The sequence below is a fragment of the Ictidomys tridecemlineatus genome, chromosome 9 (genome assembly GCF_052094955.1).
Source record: "Ictidomys tridecemlineatus isolate mIctTri1 chromosome 9, mIctTri1.hap1, whole genome shotgun sequence".
NCBI classification, from domain to species: Eukaryota; Metazoa; Chordata; class Mammalia; order Rodentia; family Sciuridae; genus Ictidomys; species Ictidomys tridecemlineatus.
This window is the reverse complement of record NC_135485.1, coordinates 18835282-18854982: the sequence shown is the minus strand read 5'-3', so window position 1 is coordinate 18854982 and position 19701 is coordinate 18835282. Positions and strand designations below refer to the sequence as shown.

The following is a 19701-nucleotide window of genomic DNA, read 5'->3' as shown; positions in this document are numbered from 1 at the left end:
GTCACCATTGCCTGAGTCTTACTCCTCCACCTCTTGGTTTCTGTATAGTTTTGCTATATATGGATATATTCCTGTGCAGTGGATTTAGCTTGGCTTATTTCTGACCTTTATATTATTAAAATCATATCATATATAATCTTCAACTTTTTTTAGACTTAACATTACACTTCTAAGATTCATACATTTTGATGCCTGTACCTGTGGGTCATTCACAATCACTGCTATAATATGTTGCTGTTTGTTAATTTTCATGGTAATGCATATTTGTGTTATTTCCCTTTTGCTGCTGTTACTGTGTTTTTTTTTCTCACTTTAAAATTTTTTTTTCTTTTTAGTTATACGTGACAGTAGAGTTTGTTCGACATATCACACCTTCATGGAGTGTAACTCCCCATTCTTGTGGTTGAACATGATGTGGAGTTGCCCCTGACCTGTATTCATCCATGAACATAGGAAAGTTGTGTCCGATTTATTCTACCGTCTCTCCCTTTTCCATCCCCACTCTCTTCCCTTCATTCACCGTTTTGCAGGGAATTCCACTGAGACCCCAGGACTTTTCTAATCCTGAGGCATTAGAAGAAAAGAGCACAGAGGAAATAATATAATTCTTCCCTCCCTACCCCCTTCTTGTGTGCTGGTTGTGCCACACAGCCACAAACATTTCTTAATTTCTTCTCTGACATGCAGGGAAGAGTTGCTCTTACCTATCAACTCAGGAGTGGGGCCTCTGGGTGGCCATGAATGGCACCTGGTCAGCATTATGAGACAACTGTTTTCCAAAGTGGTTTTACCAAGTCACTGTCCTGTCCACCATCTATAGATTTCGGTTTCTCCATATCCTTGCCAATCCTGGTGCTGATGCTAAGAATGGTTAAAGGTAAATCTCAGCCTGGCTTCGAGACTTCTTAGTATCAACAAGAAAAAAAACAGCTAGTATCCATTACAATGAGAAGATCTTTGTCAAAATATGTTTGGGGCAAAGCGCATCCTGATTGCTTCCTGCACCTCCAGTCTCCAGCCCCTGCCCAGGGGTTAAATAGGAAATAGGCGTGTGATGGCCTTCTCACACCGCAGTGTGGCTTTTGGGGTTCCATCTATTTTCCCTTAATAGAACAAAATCATCCATCAATGTCTCCGGCCCATCCCCCTTCTTCATTTTTGTGTAAGTGAATTTATTCTGGACGTTATTTTCAAATTACATGTGTCAGTTTGATGAGCTTCTGCCTTCCTGTGTTGTTCCAAGATTTATGTGGGGGAGCGTAAAGAGGAGCGTGATGGAGAAAGGGGCTTTTTGCTGGATCAGCGTAAGACAGAAGATGATGTTGTCATGCCTGAGGCTGTCCTCGGACACCAGCCGCCTTAGCAGGGAAAGGCCGGCTGTCATGTTTCATTTCTCTCCTCCTTATGTGTGTTTTATCTTTGAGCTACTGTTTTATTGTGCTTTGTCTTAAATGTACCCAGAATACTTAACCCCAGAGGTTAGCAGCTTCTAGTGGACTTGAGGCGAGAGAAGTAGACATGCAAAGTTCCGGTTGAAAGAGATTCACCTTTTTGCAGTGAATTCCACCGAGACCTCAGGACTTTTCTTCTCTTTTTTTCTCTTTCCCATCTGAACTGCCTGAGGCATTAGAAGAAAAGAGCACAGAGGAAGTAATATAATTGTTCCAGCAACTGCTCAGAGGTATCCAAATTCACAATTCACAGCAAGGGGTCAAAGAATTGATTATTAAGACCTATCATTATAAAAGTGCTAGGAATGTCTGTCTGTGGTCTGAAAATGAGAGGGAAGCAAATGTGCCTCTACATTCATTCCTATAAATCCCCTCCTTTCTTGTGTTTATTCCCCATCTTTAACAACATTGTCTGTCTGGAAGACAATCCACTTGAGTGCATTGGAGATAAAACTTGAAGCTTGGGTCATCTTCCTAAAGTTTGAAGAAATTAATGGGAAGACAGGAGCATTTTGAGGTCTGTCTTTGGGCTTCCTGCAATTATCAAGTGCTGAGTAAATGTTTGTTCCAGAATATGAGTGTAGAAATATCTATAATTAATACTTTCAGGTGGTTTCTGTTGGAACACAGTTAAGTAGTGCCAGGAGGCTGCATGTGGGTCGGGCCTCCGATCCGTGTCGTGTCTCCAAGCTTTAACAAGCTGGGGAGTCTGGTCTGGGAAGCGTCAATCCTCCTTTTAGAGCCTACTCTTTCACTATATAAAAGTGGGTGGTGGTGACATCAGCATGCACAGGCCTGGGTGATGGATGCAGCCAGGAGGAGTTGACATCAATGTTTTTAGACATCTCGTTTGGATGGATTTAGTTTCTCCCTTGATGGAAAAGCTTGAGAATTCTACAGTATTTCCTCCCAGTCTATGTAATAATTGAACAATAGAAGTCTTCCTATGAAACCTGTCCCTCCCGTACTGCCAAGGTTACTTGAGAGGCAAGAGATTGTCTTAGGAAGCTTCTCTAAGTGAGCCTTCTGACAGTGTCAACCACCAGCTCTCACCCCACTCCTCAGTTCTAGCAGCCAGTTTGGCTGTTTTTCTGCTGTCCAAGAACTCCTTGTGCGACACTTCAGTAATCTGAGCCACATACTAGCTGGTCATGGCAGCTCAGGGCATTGGCTCAGTACTGAACTTTGGGGGACAGGTCTGCCCCATCTCCTTTCTTCAAGCATCCCTGGTAGAGACTGAGACACTAGTGGGCGTTCATGTGTATGTGAAGAAATTTGAGGTTTTGAGACCTTGGGAACAGGGTTCTGTTATAAAAGGATGGGGACCTTCTGCAGGACCTCCCTATGGTGCCTCTTTGGTGTCAGGTGAGTTCTGAGGATTCTGATGCCCCCAAATGATTTTTGCAGCCTGTGTAACAAAGTCCCTAGGCATCTTTTCAGTGGTGTTTGCACCTGCAGTGTGGCCTTGTGATCTGACTGCCTGAGCAGGGGACACTGCTTAGCTGACCTTGTCTCTGTTTAGCATGAGTCACAGCTAATTGGTCAGCCACCTTAGGTCTTAGAGGCTGGGAACTGACTCATTCAGAAGCCATGTGTCCCATGACCTGCAGCCTGTCTCACGGAAGGTCTGCCTGTCCTAATTTGATTCCCAGCCATCTCTGTATGTCTCCATGAAATGGTCTCCCAGTAGGTGCTTTGAGCACTGTAGAAAGGTGATTTCAGAATCTGTTACCTCATTTTCTTTCGCCCATCCTTCCCTAAACCAGCTTCTGGGTGGGGCTCAAATTAAGAAAGCATCATTTGTATCAACTACTTAAAATGAAAAATAAGCTTTAGAAACAACTACTTATTGTGAAAATCAAATTTCATGCACAAACTGGGTAACATAGAAAACTGAGGAAATCAGATAGATAAAAGGAAGAAATAGAAATTACTGCATTCTAACCATGTAGAGATTAGTATTGTTAACATTTGGTGGATAGTTTTTAGAATTTATTCTTCTACATATATGTATTTACAGGTGTATGCATATGTGCATATTTAATTCCATTTGTGTTTTGCAAAAGTGGGATGCAATTTTATATTCTGCCTTTTTGGGGTACTAATGATAAGGTTTTGCACGAGTATTTTCAATATTCTTCCATGTCATTGTCTTTATTGGCCGCATCTGAATGTGGCTGCACGAGGTTCACTGAGCCTAGTCAGTGACTTTCAGGTATTTGTTTCGAGTTTGCTTTGATGTAGCAGCGTTTGCCAACAGCCCTATCACAAACCCCTTGGCAATGGGATCCTTGCACATATCTGGTTTCTTTGGAATAAACCCCCAAGGGAAAGCGGTAGGCACAAATGGTGTGTGAATTCTCAGACTTCCTTCCTTGACCCCAGAACCACTGCACCCACTGGCCCTCCACCGCGGGCACGGGAGTGTGTGCATTTCTCCGGGTCCTTGCCATTGTGCCATCAGTGAATCTTGTGCCCGTCTTTTAACCGCTGAAAAGTGATCTCTCGTTGTTTTGCACTTGCTCAGTCGCTACTGGTGTGGAGCATTTGTTTTTCATGTGTTTTGGCCACTGTCATCAATCCCTTGTAAACTGCTTCTTCTTTGCCAAACTTCTAATGCACGATACAAGCTGAGCTTTAATTAAGCTTGTTCCGAATCCTAAGTCCTGTAAAGCCTTTCACAAAACAGGGGACTGTAAAGCCCAGGGTTTTTTCTTAATACCACTCATCTCCTCTTAGCGAGGAAGGAAAGATTCAAGAACCAAAGACTAAAGGACAAGTCCCCAGCCAGCGTTCTGCATCCCTCTTGGCCAGTAGAGGTAGCTGTTGTACCAACTAGGTCCCCAGCCTTATCTGGGAGCTCAGCCTTTAAGATAGGAAATAAATCAGTGCATGCAGTATTTTTAACAACAGTATTTATTTAAAAAGAAAAAAAAACTCATGATTTTGTGGTTTTTAAAAACTGCTTATTTTGTGCCCTCTTATGTTTGAATATAAAGCTCTCTGAATATTAGTAAGAGCCACTATATGAAATTTATTATTAATCATCTATTTTTAGGCATGAAGCTTTGCTGTATTATGTTTTAGCAGCAGAAACTGGAATTGAAGTGTCACAGACAAATTTAGCACACATCTGTGAGGAAAGGCCGGTAAGTAAATGGATTCTTCTGCAAGCAGAAGCTGTAAGGTTAAAGATAATGAATTAAGCTTTACCAAGGCAAAATTAGTCACTTGGCCAAAATATTAATGAATTAACTTTTTCTCTCTCCTTTACCTCTTAGGACCTAGCCAGGAGATACTTGGGTGTTAATTGTGTTTGGAGATACTATAATTTCTCTGTTTTTCAAATCGATGCTCCTTCATTTGGTATGTATAGGAAAAATGGTGCTAAACTAAGCGTTAGAGGCCTTTAATCTTTAGTAACAGGGAACATCTAACAGCTTGGTGTGAAGTGTGATATTTCTAAACAATTAGGAATGAAAGTGAAAAATCTCTGCTATTAAGGCCCTGGCTAACCTGCTCTTAGCCCCTGCAGGGCACTGAAGCACCTTGTTCCACTCACCAGACCCACCTTCAAACCAAGAGAATACAAAAGCCAACCTACTATAAAGGGCTGCCCTGGCCTGTTGTTTGCTTTTTGCCCTCAGACGTGTTCCCAGCCCTGTGCTCTGCTCTGCTGTCTGTGGGAGGCGGTGGCCACCAGGAATGCAGTGCCAGGCTCCTGTCCCAGGAGCTTCTGATGGGCATCACCAGTGGTGGGCACCGGGGAAGGCTGCAGGGTGGGAGGAGGGGGAAAGCCCAGCTCTCTCTTCCCATCTCTCTGTTTTGCACCAGTTTTCTGCCAGTGGCCACATGTCCCATGGTTCCAGCCCCTGCCTGGTAACTCCGCTCTCTCTGGTCCAGCTCCCAGGGGACTGGGAAGCTCTGGGAACCTCACAGCCACCCCCACTTCCCCAGCCTAGTAGGTGACAGTAGCTTCCTTCCATCTCCCACTTGCCTTCTGTCTCTTCCGGTACCCAGGCATCTACTTTCCCATGATAAAAATCCCTCTTTGAGCTACCCAAGGTGGATTCTGGATTTTCTGATTGGATATTGACTGACACCTATGCTCTCAAATGTGTTTCCTCAAAGTAAACATGAAACACGCGGCTAACGCAAAGCAAAGAGATAGGAGACACATCAAACACAGCAGCAGCATTTCAGATGTGGAATAGAGGGCCAGGGACAACCTTGGCCGCTGGGCTGAGTTCGCTGTCAGACAGTCTCAAACAGATCTGCTCAGGGGAGCTACCTGGAGCATGGAAAGTGTCTAGATAGGATGCTCCAGGAAAAAAAAAAAAAAGAAAGAAAGAAAGAAAGAAAGAAAAGAAAACCTTTTTTGTTTTCTCCTGACACAGAAAGGAAACCTAAAAATATTCTGCATTCAAATTTTAATAGGATACACTCTGTTGAGTGAATGGCCCAGTAATTGACAATGTTAGCCTAAAATAAAACTGCTTGACAAGTGGATATGTTTTGTGTTCTGCAGCATATTTGAAAATGGGAGACCTGTACTACTATGGCCACCAAAACCAGTCACAAGACCTTGAATTGTCTGTGCAGATGTACGCCCAGGCCGCGCTGGAGGGAGACTCCCAGGTAAAACAAGCGAAGCCTGCTCTGAAGGCCTGGAGACCTAGCAGTCTTCTCTGTGTACGTCCACAGCATGATTTGGTCTTTGTCCATGCACGTTCACACGTCCTTCAGACAACTCCATGAGGACCTGGGGAACCTTGATTGAGTGCCTACTGTGTTCCCCAAGCAATCCTATGGAGCTGGAGATTTTATATCTATGTCATAGTTAGAGCCACAGCAAGGTAATGAATTGTTCCAGGCCAAATAATCAGGTAAAAAATAGAACAGCCAGAGCCTAATCCTGGGTCTCTGGCTCCAATCCTGAGGAGTTTTCTACTGAATTCTGTCAAAATAACTCACAGATAGAAACTCAAGGATCTAGAAGAGTGGCTGTTCCAGGACGTGCTTTCCATGTGCGATTGAGCTCAATGCTTAAGTGACAGGACTTTTTCTCAATGACTTTTTAAAAAAATTTCTTATTTTAAAATCACTTTAGGCTTATAGAAAAGTTGCAAAAGAGACTCAGAGCATCCCCATACACCCCCGCCCAATTCTTTTAACGTTAACATCCTGCATGGCCACCATGCCCCTGTCAATATCCGTACCCACTCTTCAGACTATTTGGATTTCACGTTTGTCCACTGATACCCTTTCTCTGTTCTGGGATTCAGTGCAAGGTTCCACATTACATCTAGTTGCTTTCTATCTTTCATTCTCATCAAGCGGTTGGACATTTTTGAGCCTGTTTTTTCATGAACCGGCTGAGGCTGAGTGTTTGGGGCAGGAACGGTAGAGATGTCACGTGTCCTTGGCGCGTCACGTCGGGGCTGTGTGGTGTCAGTGACTCTCGTCCCTGATGAGGTTAAGCGTCTCTGGTTTCTGTTGGGTTTCTCCACTGTAAAGTTAACGTTGTTTCATTTCTAATTTATAAATATCTTGGGGAGATAGTTTGAGACTATGCAGATATCCTGCTTGTCCTCAAAATTTTTGCCTATGAATTTTAATAGATGGTGCCTGCAACCACTATTAGGACTAATGATAGTTCTCACTTGCCTCCTTCCCACTCCATTTGCTAATTGGGATCTCCCTGAGGATCTCAGGGCAGGTTTTTTTGCAGTGGAAACTGGAATAGTTTCTGACTATGCTCTAGAGTCTTATCACAGAGCGAAAGTTGGAGACTCATCCTCACCTTGGCTTCCCTTACCCTTCTTTTTTCTTAGTGGGGATATTACACGGGAGGGGTTGGTCCCCAGGGTTAAGATCCTACATCTCTCCACTCACAGCTGCTTGTGTATGGGAAGTCACTAAATCTCTGAGACTCCATTTCTCGTCTGTGGACTGGGAAGATAACAGCATCCCCTCCTTGGAGGTGAGGATTAAGTGAGGTGCTGTGTTCAGCTCTGAGCCCCAACACCCAGGATGCTAACTGGAGCGTGATCTGCTGTTTCTTCTGGAATGAAGTAGAAGTTTCTGCTACAGGGTTTTGTACAGAAACAAACTCCCTTAGATGATGTCGGCCATCATTTAAAATGAAGCCTGGATAATTTGGTTTTCATTTTTGATGATCACTTTTTTAGGAAGACAATGATTCAAAAACAATAAGGGACAACGTATAAAGAAAAAAATCAAAAGATCCTTCATTACGCAGCAGAGGCTTTTCCTTCTTCATGTCCTTGTGTCACTTCCGGTCCCTGCTCACTGGCACATGCACCTGCAAGGTGACCTCTAGTGTGCGGGCCACTCAGACCGCCCTGTGGTTTTCTTGGTCTCTCTGCTTGCTACTCTCAGAGGCCCCACATTCTGCTGAGCTGCAGGGCTTTGCCTGCTGCCGGGTGCTGCTGCTTGCCGTCGCTGGCTTGTCCACTGATTCAGCCCATCTGTGTCCCTTCCCGCCACGTCTGAGGCAATGCTTAGTGGCAGGGCACGAGGTGAAAATCAACCTCCTGCCTTCGTGGGGCTCAGAGTCGACCCAGGAAGACGTGGAGGCTGCTTGCCAGGGAGCAGCAGCCACAGCTAATGCTGCCCTGAGCACTTTCGAGTCTTTTCACTTGAATAATTTAGTTATATTCTGAGACGGCATTAGGGAGGCACACGGTCCCAGTGCCTCTACGGCTCGGCGATGGCGCGCCGCGCAGCTGCTTTCTGAAGACTTTTTTGATGGATGCCTCGCCTGAAATCCTGTCGGCCCTGGACAATTGAGTTTTGCAAATGGGACAACTGCAAATTAATGCTTCCTTGTTGTTTTGAATGGCATTTATTTAATGATTAGTGAGGACAGACACCTTTACCTGTACTTGCTGATGGTCGTTTGGTCTTCACATCTTAGGTGAATCCTCTATTCTTAGTCTTTATCTACTGGAGTCTTCTTTCTTTTTTTTTTTTCTTCAAGCCATAATTAGTTCTTTATTTATTTGCTTAGTAGATAATGAACCTTAAAGCTATTACATTGCATACAAATATTCCCCAAACTATTTTACCACTTATTCTTGTAATATGTTTCCACTGATTAGAAGAACCTTTAAAATGTTACAAAGTCATTTTTCTGATAAGACTTCAAGTTTTAAGAGTATCTTCTTTTCAAAGAGAAGAGAATATCCCGTGCTCTGCTGCTGTGTGTGTGTGTGTCTACGTCTTGAAGATACTTAACATTTAAATCCACTTAGAGGTTATTTGACAACATGGTGGAGGTTAGAGAACCTGGACCCCACCATCTGCTTATATTTGAATCTCAGCTCTGCCACTTTCCAGCTGTGTGATCAAGGGCAAGTTCTTTAACCTCTCTGTGCCTCAGCTTCCCAATCTGTAAAACAGGATAGTAGTGTCATCTCGACTCCTTGTTGTCAGGATTAAGTGAATATACACAAAAGAGTGAGGCCTCGCATACAGCAAGCACTCAGAAAACGTGACTATTTTATGTCTTCATGGTGGCCATGCAGGATGCTCTCCAGAGTCCTGGTTGTGCAACTTGGCAGTTCGTGATTTTCATTTAGATTGTGGTCTTGGCAGCTGAAGGGCAAGGCAGAGGGAGGACGGGAGCCATTCAAACATGCCCGTGGATTCCTGGAAGGGCCACAGTCCAGCTCCATTGGAAAGGCTCCTCGTGGTGAGCCCCACTCATGTTTTGCTGGCTTTGTGGTCTGGCCACATGCTCAGCTCATGATGGCCAGTGACCTCCAGCTGGCATTGTGGCACCCATCTTGTGGGACCCATTTCCACTGTCGGGCTCCTGAACCAGGATCTGCACAGTCCATTAAGGCGGGCCCACCCTGAGGGTCAAGAATAAGGTACCAAGGAAGAGCCAGGAAACGTACATGCGGAGGTCTGTGCCAACAGAAATCACGAGGTTTTCCACGCTGACCCAGGAGAGCTGAGGCAAGTGCTGTCTGTGACTCTGACACGCTTGACTTTAGAATGTCAGTCACAGGTAGCGTGCAGCCACAGAAATATTTTGTCAGATTTGATGGTGACCGAGGCCACCGTCCGTGATGGACATCGCCTCCAACGCGGTGCTCTGGTCTTGCAGTGCGTTCTGTTTTGAGAGCGCGAACAGGAAAGGACAGACCTCCCGGTTGACTGGCTGCTGAGCAGATGGGACGCAGCATCCTTTGAAAGCCTCCCGGTTCTCTTGCAAATAAATTTCTGAGATGCATATATTTAGGGAAACAATTCATCAATGAAGATGACTAAACCATCTGGCTATAGGGGCTGGGAAAAAATATGTAGAGGTTTTAAAAGTTTACATGCTGATGAAGGGTGTGTGTCTGGGTTTTATTACGAGGAGCTGATGGGTCTGGTTTGTGCCTTACCTTTAGGGATTTTTTAACCTGGCCCTGCTAATTGAAGAAGGTGCTATCATCCCACACCATATTTTGGATTTCCTGGAAATTGACCCATCACTCCATTCTAGTAACATCTCCATTCTCCGGGAACTATACGAACGGTGAGTTCAGAGATGCCTTTATGCCATGGCATCTGGGGAACCCAAGGAGGTGGGAGTTGTTTCTTGATTCAGTTCTTATTTTGTGATGTCAATTGTTAGAGAAAGGGCCCAGGATTTGCTTCTAGTAGTGAACAGTTAGCCAAAGCCTCGTGTCTTCCTTTTCCAGTCTCTGAGGCTCATGATATACAATGTGCTTGATCTGAAGTTCAAGTGCTGACCAAGGTTTTCCATGACAGTGGAAAAAAAAAAAAAAAAAAAAGCCAGGCATCTGATTCTGAAAGATAGGGAGGCCTTCCTGTCTCTGGACTTTGGACAGACACTCCAACAGCAATGCTGTTCTAACAGGCCCCTTGCTCCGTGTGATCCTTCATAGCGAAGGGTGCAAGTGACCTTTCCCTCAGATTTCTTCGAGGATCTCAGAAATCCAGGTGAGGCACAGAGTACTGAAGTGCCTTTGCTCCCGCGCCCCTCACTTCAATTGTGCTCGCGTGTGCAAGAGCAGAGGTGTGCAGGTGTGAGCTCTGGAGAGGCCGGTCGAGGGAAGGGCCACCAAGTCGCCCACCTGACGGAGGCTGGCTTTGTCGGCAGGTGCTGGAGCCACAGCAGCGAGGAGTCCTTCAGCCCCTGCTCCCTGGCCTGGGGGTACCTCCACCTGCGGCTTATCTGGGGCGCTGTCCTGCACTCTGCCCTGGTAGGTACCGTCCCCGCAGCCCTGCCCTGTGGCCCCTGCCTGGGTCAGTCATCTGAGGCGTGCTTCTGGTGTCTGCAGATCTACTTTCTGGGAACCTTCCTGCTGTCCGTAGTGATCGCTGGGACAGTGCAGCACTTCCGGGACGTCTCAGGTAAAGCCTTCTCAAAGCCACCGCGTCCGGGGGAGGAGGGGCACTCCCTCCCCACACCCTCACGGAGCCACGGCCCGACTTCAGCTTGGGCATGCACAGCATGGGGACCCCCAGGAGCGTGACATACTCCCTGGCTGCCAGGAGGTCACAAAACTAATAGATTTTTCAAAGTGAGGATTTTTTAAAAAGCTAAAGAAATGGAACCAAAATATCCTCTCCTGCTGAAAATACATCGTCTAGCAAAATTGTACCTCTGCAAACCCAGCTCAAAAGCCCCTCCTGCATTAGGCCTTCCCTTTTCTTCCAGTCCAATAAGCAAAGGTGCGAGGAGACAAGCAAATACACAGCGCACAAACCTCCCCAGCCACGGGGACACGAAGGGAGGGGCCAGGAGGACGTCACCTAGCTGTGTTTCCACTGAATCACTGTTACTTTTCTGAGTTGAGTTGGTAGTTAGGGGAGCGATGTCCCAGTCACTTCTATTTGGGCTTAAAGTCCAGACTTGGCTACTCATTAGCTGTGTGACTTCTGGTGAGTTACTTAACCTAACTGATCTCCCCATTTCTCATTCATCTAATACTTGCTACTTCCAGAGAGATAAAATATGAAAAAGAAAAGTGAACTGAGAAGATGCCCTAATAGTAATATAAAGGGAAATGTTTAAAATTATAATAAAATATCATCCATTTCCATATGTAAAATTTTAGCCTAGTGCTTTGAATTTTAATGGGTGCAAGAATCCTGCAGGAATAATATTAAATGCAGATTCTGCCATGGGTGTGGGGAGGGGCTGAATGCACCACACTGCTGGGAAGACATGTGTAGCTCGAAGCCTGCTCTCTCATTCTCTGGCATCCATGGCCCTCTGGATAATTGTGAGCTACTCATTTCCCCTGTTGCGCTGTAGGCTGAGTGGGGGGACCCACTCTGTTCTGCCCAGCAGCTCCCACCTCCCAGGGACTCAAACCTACAGACGCCTCTTGTGAGAACTCCAGCCTCTCACCATCTTGGATGGTTCCAGAAGGACATAGTGACTCACAAAGGCCAACAGTGACATTCACAAATGGGTCGATTAGGGTGAGAAAGGCCCCGGAGCCTCGGCCTAGCCGTTATTTGTGCAGCAGACAATGAACCGCGAAAGGAACAAGGCCCCTGCTGTCCCCGATCACCTCCCTGCTTTGCCTGAGGAGTCACAGGCAGCCCTTCCAGGTCCTCCCAGGCTGGCCGCCTCCTCCACTGCTGGGCGATAAGTCACCCCCACGCACATTCTCCCCCCCCACCCCGGCATTTGTCACCAGGTAGAAGACATTTATTTTGCATCTTGACTGTTTTCCATTTCAAATTATCTTTGTCATTTTGACTCTGTGGAAATATTGTGCTGATGATTATGAATGTGGCTCCATCAGAGGCGCCGAAATCGTCTTTATGATTCCGTGCCAGCTGGTGGCCATGAAAATTCATGGGCGGCAGGGATTGCTGCCATCAGAGGCGGCCCCTCTCCTGTCTCCGCACTCGGGGCACCCGGTCCCTCAAGGCCCTGCCAGCATCTTCTCGCTTCTTTCACACATTTTCCTGGCTTTTTTCAACTCTTTCGTTTGCCTCTTCTGGCACTTGCTTCCTTTCCTCTTGACCAATCGAGAGAAAATCTGGAAAACCATTTTACTCTTTGCCCTTCATTAGACAGATGAGGAAACTGAGGCCCAAGAGTGAAATAGCTTCCCAAAGACCAAATAAAGGCAAGAGAAATGTAGGGCCACAGTCTGGCCGACAATTTTTCAGAATCACAATACTTTAAAACAATGATTATCGACTGTCTTGAACCCACTGCTCCCTCACACAAGGATATTCTGGAACACTTTTCCACTTGAAGTGAAATCCTGATAATTAACCTACACCAATAGAATGCCACAACAGGAATATAAAGAAATCCAAAGTAATCAGTTCTAATAAAATAACCTTTTCCGTATGTAAATTCTAGCTCCTTAGTTTTAAGTGCACAGGAATCTCACAAGGATTGTATTAAAGGCAGGTTCTGATTCGGGGTCTGGAGGCGTTTCTAACCTGCTCCAAGGCGATGCCCACATGGCTGTTCCACAGCCTGGACTTTGGCCAGTAAGGGCGGAAGTCAAAGGAAAAAATCTCTCATTTACAGAAGGGGGCCCCACAGGGGCACCTGCCACCCCGACAGAAGTCACATCGGGAGTGAGGGCCTGGGTACCTTCCTGCTGTGACTTGCACTTATGCTAAGTGCAAACGGTCAGTCGGTCAGTCGTTGTGAAATAGGGAGGTTCTTCATCAGCACAGCAGAGCAGGTGACCTTGGGAGTGCTGTGGCAGGTGACAGAGACACAGAAGGGAGGAGGGGCAGCTGCTGGGCTGATAGGGGCCAAAGCTTCTGCTGCTAGTGTCTCTCCAGGGAGCTGATGGCACCCAAGGGCCCAGGACCTGCCCCACGGAAGGGGAGGACAGCAGCGGGGGCTGGCCAGAGCCGTAGGGTGGGGACGGGGGGGGGGGGTTAAGCACCATGCTGAACCTGTGACAGCAGAAGGCTCAGGACTGCTGAGGACTGCTGCCAGAAGACAGCCATCTTTGTCATGATTTGCCTTTTTTCCAGTTAATTGTTTTTAAAAATTAACAATTCATCACGGAGGCTCTCGCCGTCCATTCTGTGTCCAGCTCCAACCCCCTTCACTCTCCTGCCTGGGTTGCCAGCTCTGGGATATACAGCCAGCATGCCACAGCCTTTGTCATATGGAACTGTCCTGTGTTCAGAAGGCTGGCGGTGCAGGACAGCAGTGAGCAGCCCCAGCGCGGTTCTGGGCGAGGGAGGGAGCCTCTTGCACCTCAGGTTCCTCTTGTGTCAAACAGCATGCAGAGCAGTGCACCTGCTCCTGTCGTAGCTGAGAGGACCAAGTCTGGCGACACGGTACATGGTTCTGAGGATTCCACCGACATTAGCTGGGAGCCCCCGGGAATGTTTCACCTGTGATAGAAGCGTGCTGAACCAGGTAGCGCCTGCACTTCAGGAGTTTGGTTGGCCTCAGTAGCAGAGCATTGCCAGAGCCGCATGCTTTTCTGTGCTGTGTGACTCTTTCTAAAATATAAGGTTCTTTTTTTAAAGCACTGAAACAGCAAGAGGCACTCCACAAACACTGCACTTCAAGGCCCCTTCAAGGGACCTCGCTGACGGCCGGCTTCCATTCCCTCGAGCTCTCTCTTTCCGGAGGCTAAGGCCTCACGGAGTAGTGCAAAGGTCCCTGGTTTTGGACAGCCCAAGGGGTACTTGATTGGCCTAAGCACAGAACACACATGGCCCCAGATCTACTCTGTCCCTTTAGGTCCCTCGGATGTCCCTTAGATGGGTCTCCTGGCAGCTCCAGTTCTTGCTGAAGGCTGGCTCCATCAGCCTTTGCTCTGAGTCCTGCTGCAGATTGCTGCAGGGGCCAGGAGAGGGCCTGCTGCGGTCCAGCCACAGACAGGCCCAGCCCCTTTCCAGACTCCAGAAAGCTCTTTTCCCTGCCTCGCTTCCTCTCAAAAGCACTCTCCCTCTCCCTCCCTGTCAAGGACGCCAAGCATAATTGCCCTAATGGAGCAGGCTTTAAAAATCAAAACAAAAAAAAATCCCAAAGTAAGTATGTCTAGAGCCTTGTTCACCCCTGCCTGCCCCAAACCTCCCCCCAAGCAAAAGACCTGGAGCCCGCCGGCTGCTCAAAGGACGGCAAAGGGATGGCAGAGGGATAAAACAGGAACCACCTTTCAAAGACAGACTCCTGCCTCCTTAAAGGCCATTGAGAGTCCCCATCCAAGACATCCAGAATCTGAAAGGCTCCAGAATCTGAAACTTCTTGAGCACTGACATAATGCCCCAGAGGGAAAGTTCCACATGTGCCTTCTGTGATGGGTCGCAGTCAAAACACAGGTGCCCTGAAAATATCCTATAGGATGACCTTCAGGCTGTGAATAGGGTTTTATGAACATACTTGGATTTCATTCTTAGACTTGAGTCACACCCCAAGATATGTCATGTATGTGCAAGTATTCCAAGATCCAAAAAGATCTGCAGTCTGAAACACTTCCGGGTTTGAGCATTTCTGATAAGGGATACCCAGCCTGTAATAGCAGCATAAACTTTATGGATCCACCAGCTCTGAGGTACCACCAGGAACCTAAGGCCAGGCCAGCCCGGTTGGTGAGTTTCTCATGTAAGCCAGTGCTTCCTATCCAGCCAAGTGGTTAGCCTGCTGTTCTCTTAAAAAGAGTTCAGATGAGCCAGGTACAGTGGTGCACGCCTATAATTCCAGTGGCTTGGGAGGCTGAGGCAGGAGGATCACAAGTTCAAAACCAGCCTCAGCAACTTAGCAAGACCCTAAGGAACTTAGCAAAACTGTATCTTAAAATAAAAAAAAAAAAATGTAAACAGCTGGGGATGTGGCTCAGTCAGTGGTTAAGCGCCCCTGAGCTCAATCCTCAGTACCAAAAAAATAAAAAAGAGTAAGCTAATATAAGCAAGATTAACTAAGCCTTTCCCTACTCTTTTCCTGTCCTCTAAACTTCCAGTTAATGATATTGCTACTTAAAGTAAAATGCCACAACCTGGTGCCCATGAGAAAAGCAGAAGCCTGAGCCGGGGAGACTTCATGGTGAGGTTCCGCAAAGGCTGCCCCACCTTGGTACCCCACAGCACCTCCACTCGGAAGAAAGGTTTCAGTGCTCTTGATGGATGAGCCAGTGCCTTTGTTTCAGTGCTTTAAAAAAAGAATCTTATATTTTAGGAGACCAGTGATCTTACACCTGCACAGGGCCCTGCTGAGCCCACGGCCAAGTGAAGTAGCCAAATCTTAGCGTAAGATTTCAAGCTCCTCTCCCTTGCACCTCCTCTTGGGAAGGTTCTGCCGTTTCAGAGTTAACCCACTGGGTTCCCCTGTATTCTTTTACATCCACATCTGGTCAGCGGGCCTGCAGACGTTGTTCTAGCAATGTTCTACAACAGGGGTTAACCATCTTTTTTCCATAAAGGGTCAGGTAAGAAACATTTTCAGCTTTCGGGGGTGTCCCTGTCACAGCTCAGTCCTGCCACTAGCGCTCAGAAGAAGCCATTCCAGCCAGGTTTCTGACAAAACTTTCCCGTGGACACATTTACATTTCGTATATTTTCCCCATGTCACAAAATATTCCTCTTCTTTGAATTTCCGATCACCCGTTTAAAAATGTAAAAACCATTTTTAGACCCAGAGCCATACAAAAGCAGGCAGCAGCTGCCTGTGGCCACGGCTGCAGTGGGGCCAGCTCCTGATTATTCTCACTAATGTGCAGGAAATGGTCCCCCAGGCAGCCAGTCATCCACAAATCACTTCTATTTGGCTCTGGAATATACTCTGTAATTTTTTAAACAGCACGCTTATTTTCCTGGTTGCCTTGACTCCAAGTCCAGTAATGAAATTAGCACACATTCCAGGTGGGCAGAGACAAAGGGGCCACTTTACAAATAGGATGGGCTATGGGGGGGCTTGTGCAGCTACTGCAGACCCCCACCGAGGGGAGCGAGGTCCCTAACTCCACGGTAACAAACTGACTGTGGAAGCACCGGCGTTTCTTTTGTGCTCTTACCAGAAGGTGTAAGTGGTGGCCGAGTTGATTAGGCGTTCCTTCTACATTCACACGTTGGCATTTTTTGTCTTAATTGGAAAACTGATTGCCGATTTATCTTGTTACCATGGTGATTTACACAGTCCCTGAGTTAAAAAATACTTGCTTTAGTGCCGTGTTAACTTCCTCAGAGATCATCAGGCAGGTGGGTGCTAGGGTCAGAGGGGGTCTGGGCACCATCTGCTCAAAGCCCCTGATTCACAGGTGGGGAAAGCCAGGCCCACAAAATTCAAGCACTTTAGAGGGAAACATCTGCCATTCTGTACCTATGCTAAGGTCACCTATTATTAGCTAGTGGCAGATAAATGAGACTTGCCCAGACCAGGTCTCCTGACTGCCGCGAAATGGTCTTTCCATCTCATCACCAGATTGCAGTCACTACATCACCAGCCAGAGTGATGGTTTTAATGACCCTAGAAATGTCACGGCATTCTACAACACCCTGGGGTCCCCCTGCCACTGTCGGATTCTTTCAGGACATCTCTGCATCCACAGAGTCTGCAGCTATTGGGAGGGGAGCCAGGGAGGAGTCCTGTACAGAGCCAGGGACTCAGGGGCCCCTTCCTCACCCTCCTCCTTGGGAGATGACCCTAGCTACTTGGGCATGGACTCTTGAAGGGTTTTATCTAGAAGTCAGATTGTCAGTATGTGGTGACATCTTTTTAAAATCTACACATTTCAGGGTGGACATTCGGGAAACTTTACAAGTGTTCCTACTTACTAAAACCTGCATAAGACTAAAAAAATATTGCTGAGCTTAATTAATATCACTGCTTAAAGGCAAACTGTTGTATGCATTGTCTCAGGCTATTGAGGTCTCAAAAAAAAAAAAAAGGGTGGGGGGAGGCATCCCAGAAAGAAATGCACCAGCTCTTTTCAGTCCTGGAAGCCACGCACCTGAAATCAAGACATCTTAATACACTGGCCCGGTGACCAGGTCTAGTCGTAGCATGTGCCAGCAGGCACTGTTCCAAGCACTCTGTAAGCATTAACTCATTCAGCCCTGAAAAAGCTCCAGAAGGTAGGGGTACTGTCAGGTGGGGTTGGCAGTAGGGGGTAGGTAACTTGCCAAGGTCACACAGCTGTTAAAGAGCAAAGCAGACAGGTTCCAGGGCCCACAGTCTTAACAGGGGGCTCTTCTTGGGTTCAGAACCTAAGACAGGGTTTATCAGGCCCAACACCGTTGACATTTGGGTTGGATGGCCTCTGTCCACTATCTGCTAGGCGTACCACCCCACCCCAGGCAAATGACAACCAAAAATGTCTCCAGGCACTGTCAGCTGTCCTCTCGGGGCAGAATCACTGTCATTCAGAAACTGCTGACACCAAGTATAAAACCATAAGCTTAGCTAGGACTGGTAGAGGCCCAGCCTCCTCAGGATTGCAGACTGCTAAGTCATTAGACCCAAGCCTTATGCACATGAATTTAAATAACGAGCTTTGCGTTTGGCACACCATCCAAACGGAATAAGAGTGTGAGTCAAACGACCCTCCTTTCTCATTGCTTGCTGTGATGTATGACTGGCACTGCGTCTGCATCATGGTGGGGGTAGAACGTGGACCAGAAGCCCTGGGCCCTGTAAGTTCTGGCATAAATGCAGTAACTTAGACTCCCAGGCCTTCAGAACCATCAGAGATCTTTGCGCATCCATTCCAGTCTACCATTTTACAGCAGGGGACACCAAAGTTCCAAGAACCTAGGGAATGACTCCAAGGTTGCCTTCAGCTTAGTGTCAGCGGCACTGAGCTAGAAGCATCTCCCGGGCTTGCTAGAGACTGGGTGTGGTTGGGTGTCCTAAAGGTTCTGTTCTGAATATTCAGCCCTGTTGTGCATGTGTCTCTGCAGCCAGTGGTTCTCCTCCAGCACCAGCCCGGGCCCCCCCAGGCCCCACCTCTTCCACTGCAACTTCAGCTGTGTCTTCCGCTGCTGACGCCTCTGACCAGGACCAGTCCACAGTCACTAATAACCCAGAGCCACGTGGGTGAACCGTGCACTCCAGGTCTCTCCACTTGAGCAATGATCCCTTCGACAGCCGGTATTGGGAGGCTAGGGCCAGAGCATTACCCTGATAAACACCTTAAAAATCTTGTCCACTGTATGCAAATTTTGCACTTGGTGTGATTTTTTTAAAAAACTCCAATTACAAGGAAGTACCCAGAGCAGACAGTGGTCATACCAAAAGTTCTCAAAGAAATCCAAGGAACATTTTGGTCAGAGGGACATCTGGGGAGGTTCACTGGACCCCATAAACTTCTGTTCTTGTGATCGTGTGTTTGGGGAGTCACAGTTTTGCTTGTGGCTCATCTGGATTCTTTGACACAGAGAGGCATTTTGAAGAGTCTTCGTCCTTTGTTCATTCTCTTTTATCAGAGAACAGAAAACTGACTTTTGCACAAGGTAGATAATGTTTCAGTGCCCATGTTTGCCAGAGCCTGCTCCTCAAAGTCCAATTTAATCTTTGACTTCCAAAACCCAGAGGTTATAAGGAACCTTGAAAGAACTAGTTTGTGGCTGGAAGTGTAGGGAAGATAATGGCTTTGTAAATTGGTTTACATTTTTCTCCTTGAATTTTTCTAGGGTCATAGTGCTTCCAAACCACTTGATGACATTGTTGGATATCTTTTATGTTTCAATTGCAATCCATAAAATATCATCCAGAAAATTCTTAGTATTTAAGTGTAGTCTTCTCCATGAATTACCCATTAGAATAGACCGGCCGCAACGGAATATGCAGAAACCAAGCCTGTAGCTCATAGTCTCATCCCCACCCCTGATGCCTGCCTGAGTCTGTATAGGGGCGTGCGTATGTGTGTGCGCGCGCGTGTGTGTGTGTGTGTGTGTAAGAGGGCAAGGAAGAGCAGAGTGTCGTTATACTGTATGCTGCTAAGGTAGTAAAAATAAATCAGTAATGCAATATTGTGGGGTTAACTACTCTTTGCACTACTTTATTTACAGTAATAAATAAAATTATTTTTATACAATCGACTACTGGAAAGTGCTCTTTTTTAATAGTTTCTGCGGTTATCATACAAAGTGCTAAGTTCATGCATTCTCCCTGAGTGGGATTAAAAGAAAAAGTCCTCCTTATGAGAGATTATTTCTGGTAACCCATTATCATTTGTGGATATAAAGGTGGCAGGAAACTTCTTTCCAGGAACCCTGAGCTCAAGGTCTGGCCCCGTGATGTTTGCAGTGTCACATATTGTTC

General features: G+C 46.7%; 1 protein-coding gene across 5 annotated transcripts in view; it reads left to right on the top strand.

The window, feature by feature from the left end:
* The window catches only part of Sel1l3 (SEL1L family member 3), a 97944-nt gene extending 78466 nt beyond the window's left edge, over nt 1-19478 (top strand). The window contains exons 18-25 of one of the 5 annotated variants that reach the window (XM_078021157.1): nt 4510-4600; nt 4733-4817; nt 5099-5206; nt 5980-6143; nt 9878-10005; nt 10594-10696; nt 10775-10847; nt 18339-19478. In XM_078021157.1, coding sequence (XP_077877283.1) covers nt 4510-4600; nt 4733-4817; nt 5099-5206; nt 5980-6143; nt 9878-10005; nt 10594-10696; nt 10775-10847; nt 18339-18478 — 892 coding nt within the window. In that variant the 3' untranslated portion in view covers nt 18479-19478. Of the gene's footprint in view, nt 1-4509; nt 4601-4732; nt 4818-5098; nt 5207-5979; nt 6144-9877; nt 10006-10593; nt 10697-10774; nt 10848-11154; nt 11549-18338 lie in introns of those variants that run through there. The other 4 variants (XM_078021159.1, XM_078021161.1, XM_078021160.1 and 1 more) reach the window with 4 other exon arrangements.
* Nucleotides 19479-19701: the final 223 nt, after the last annotated feature.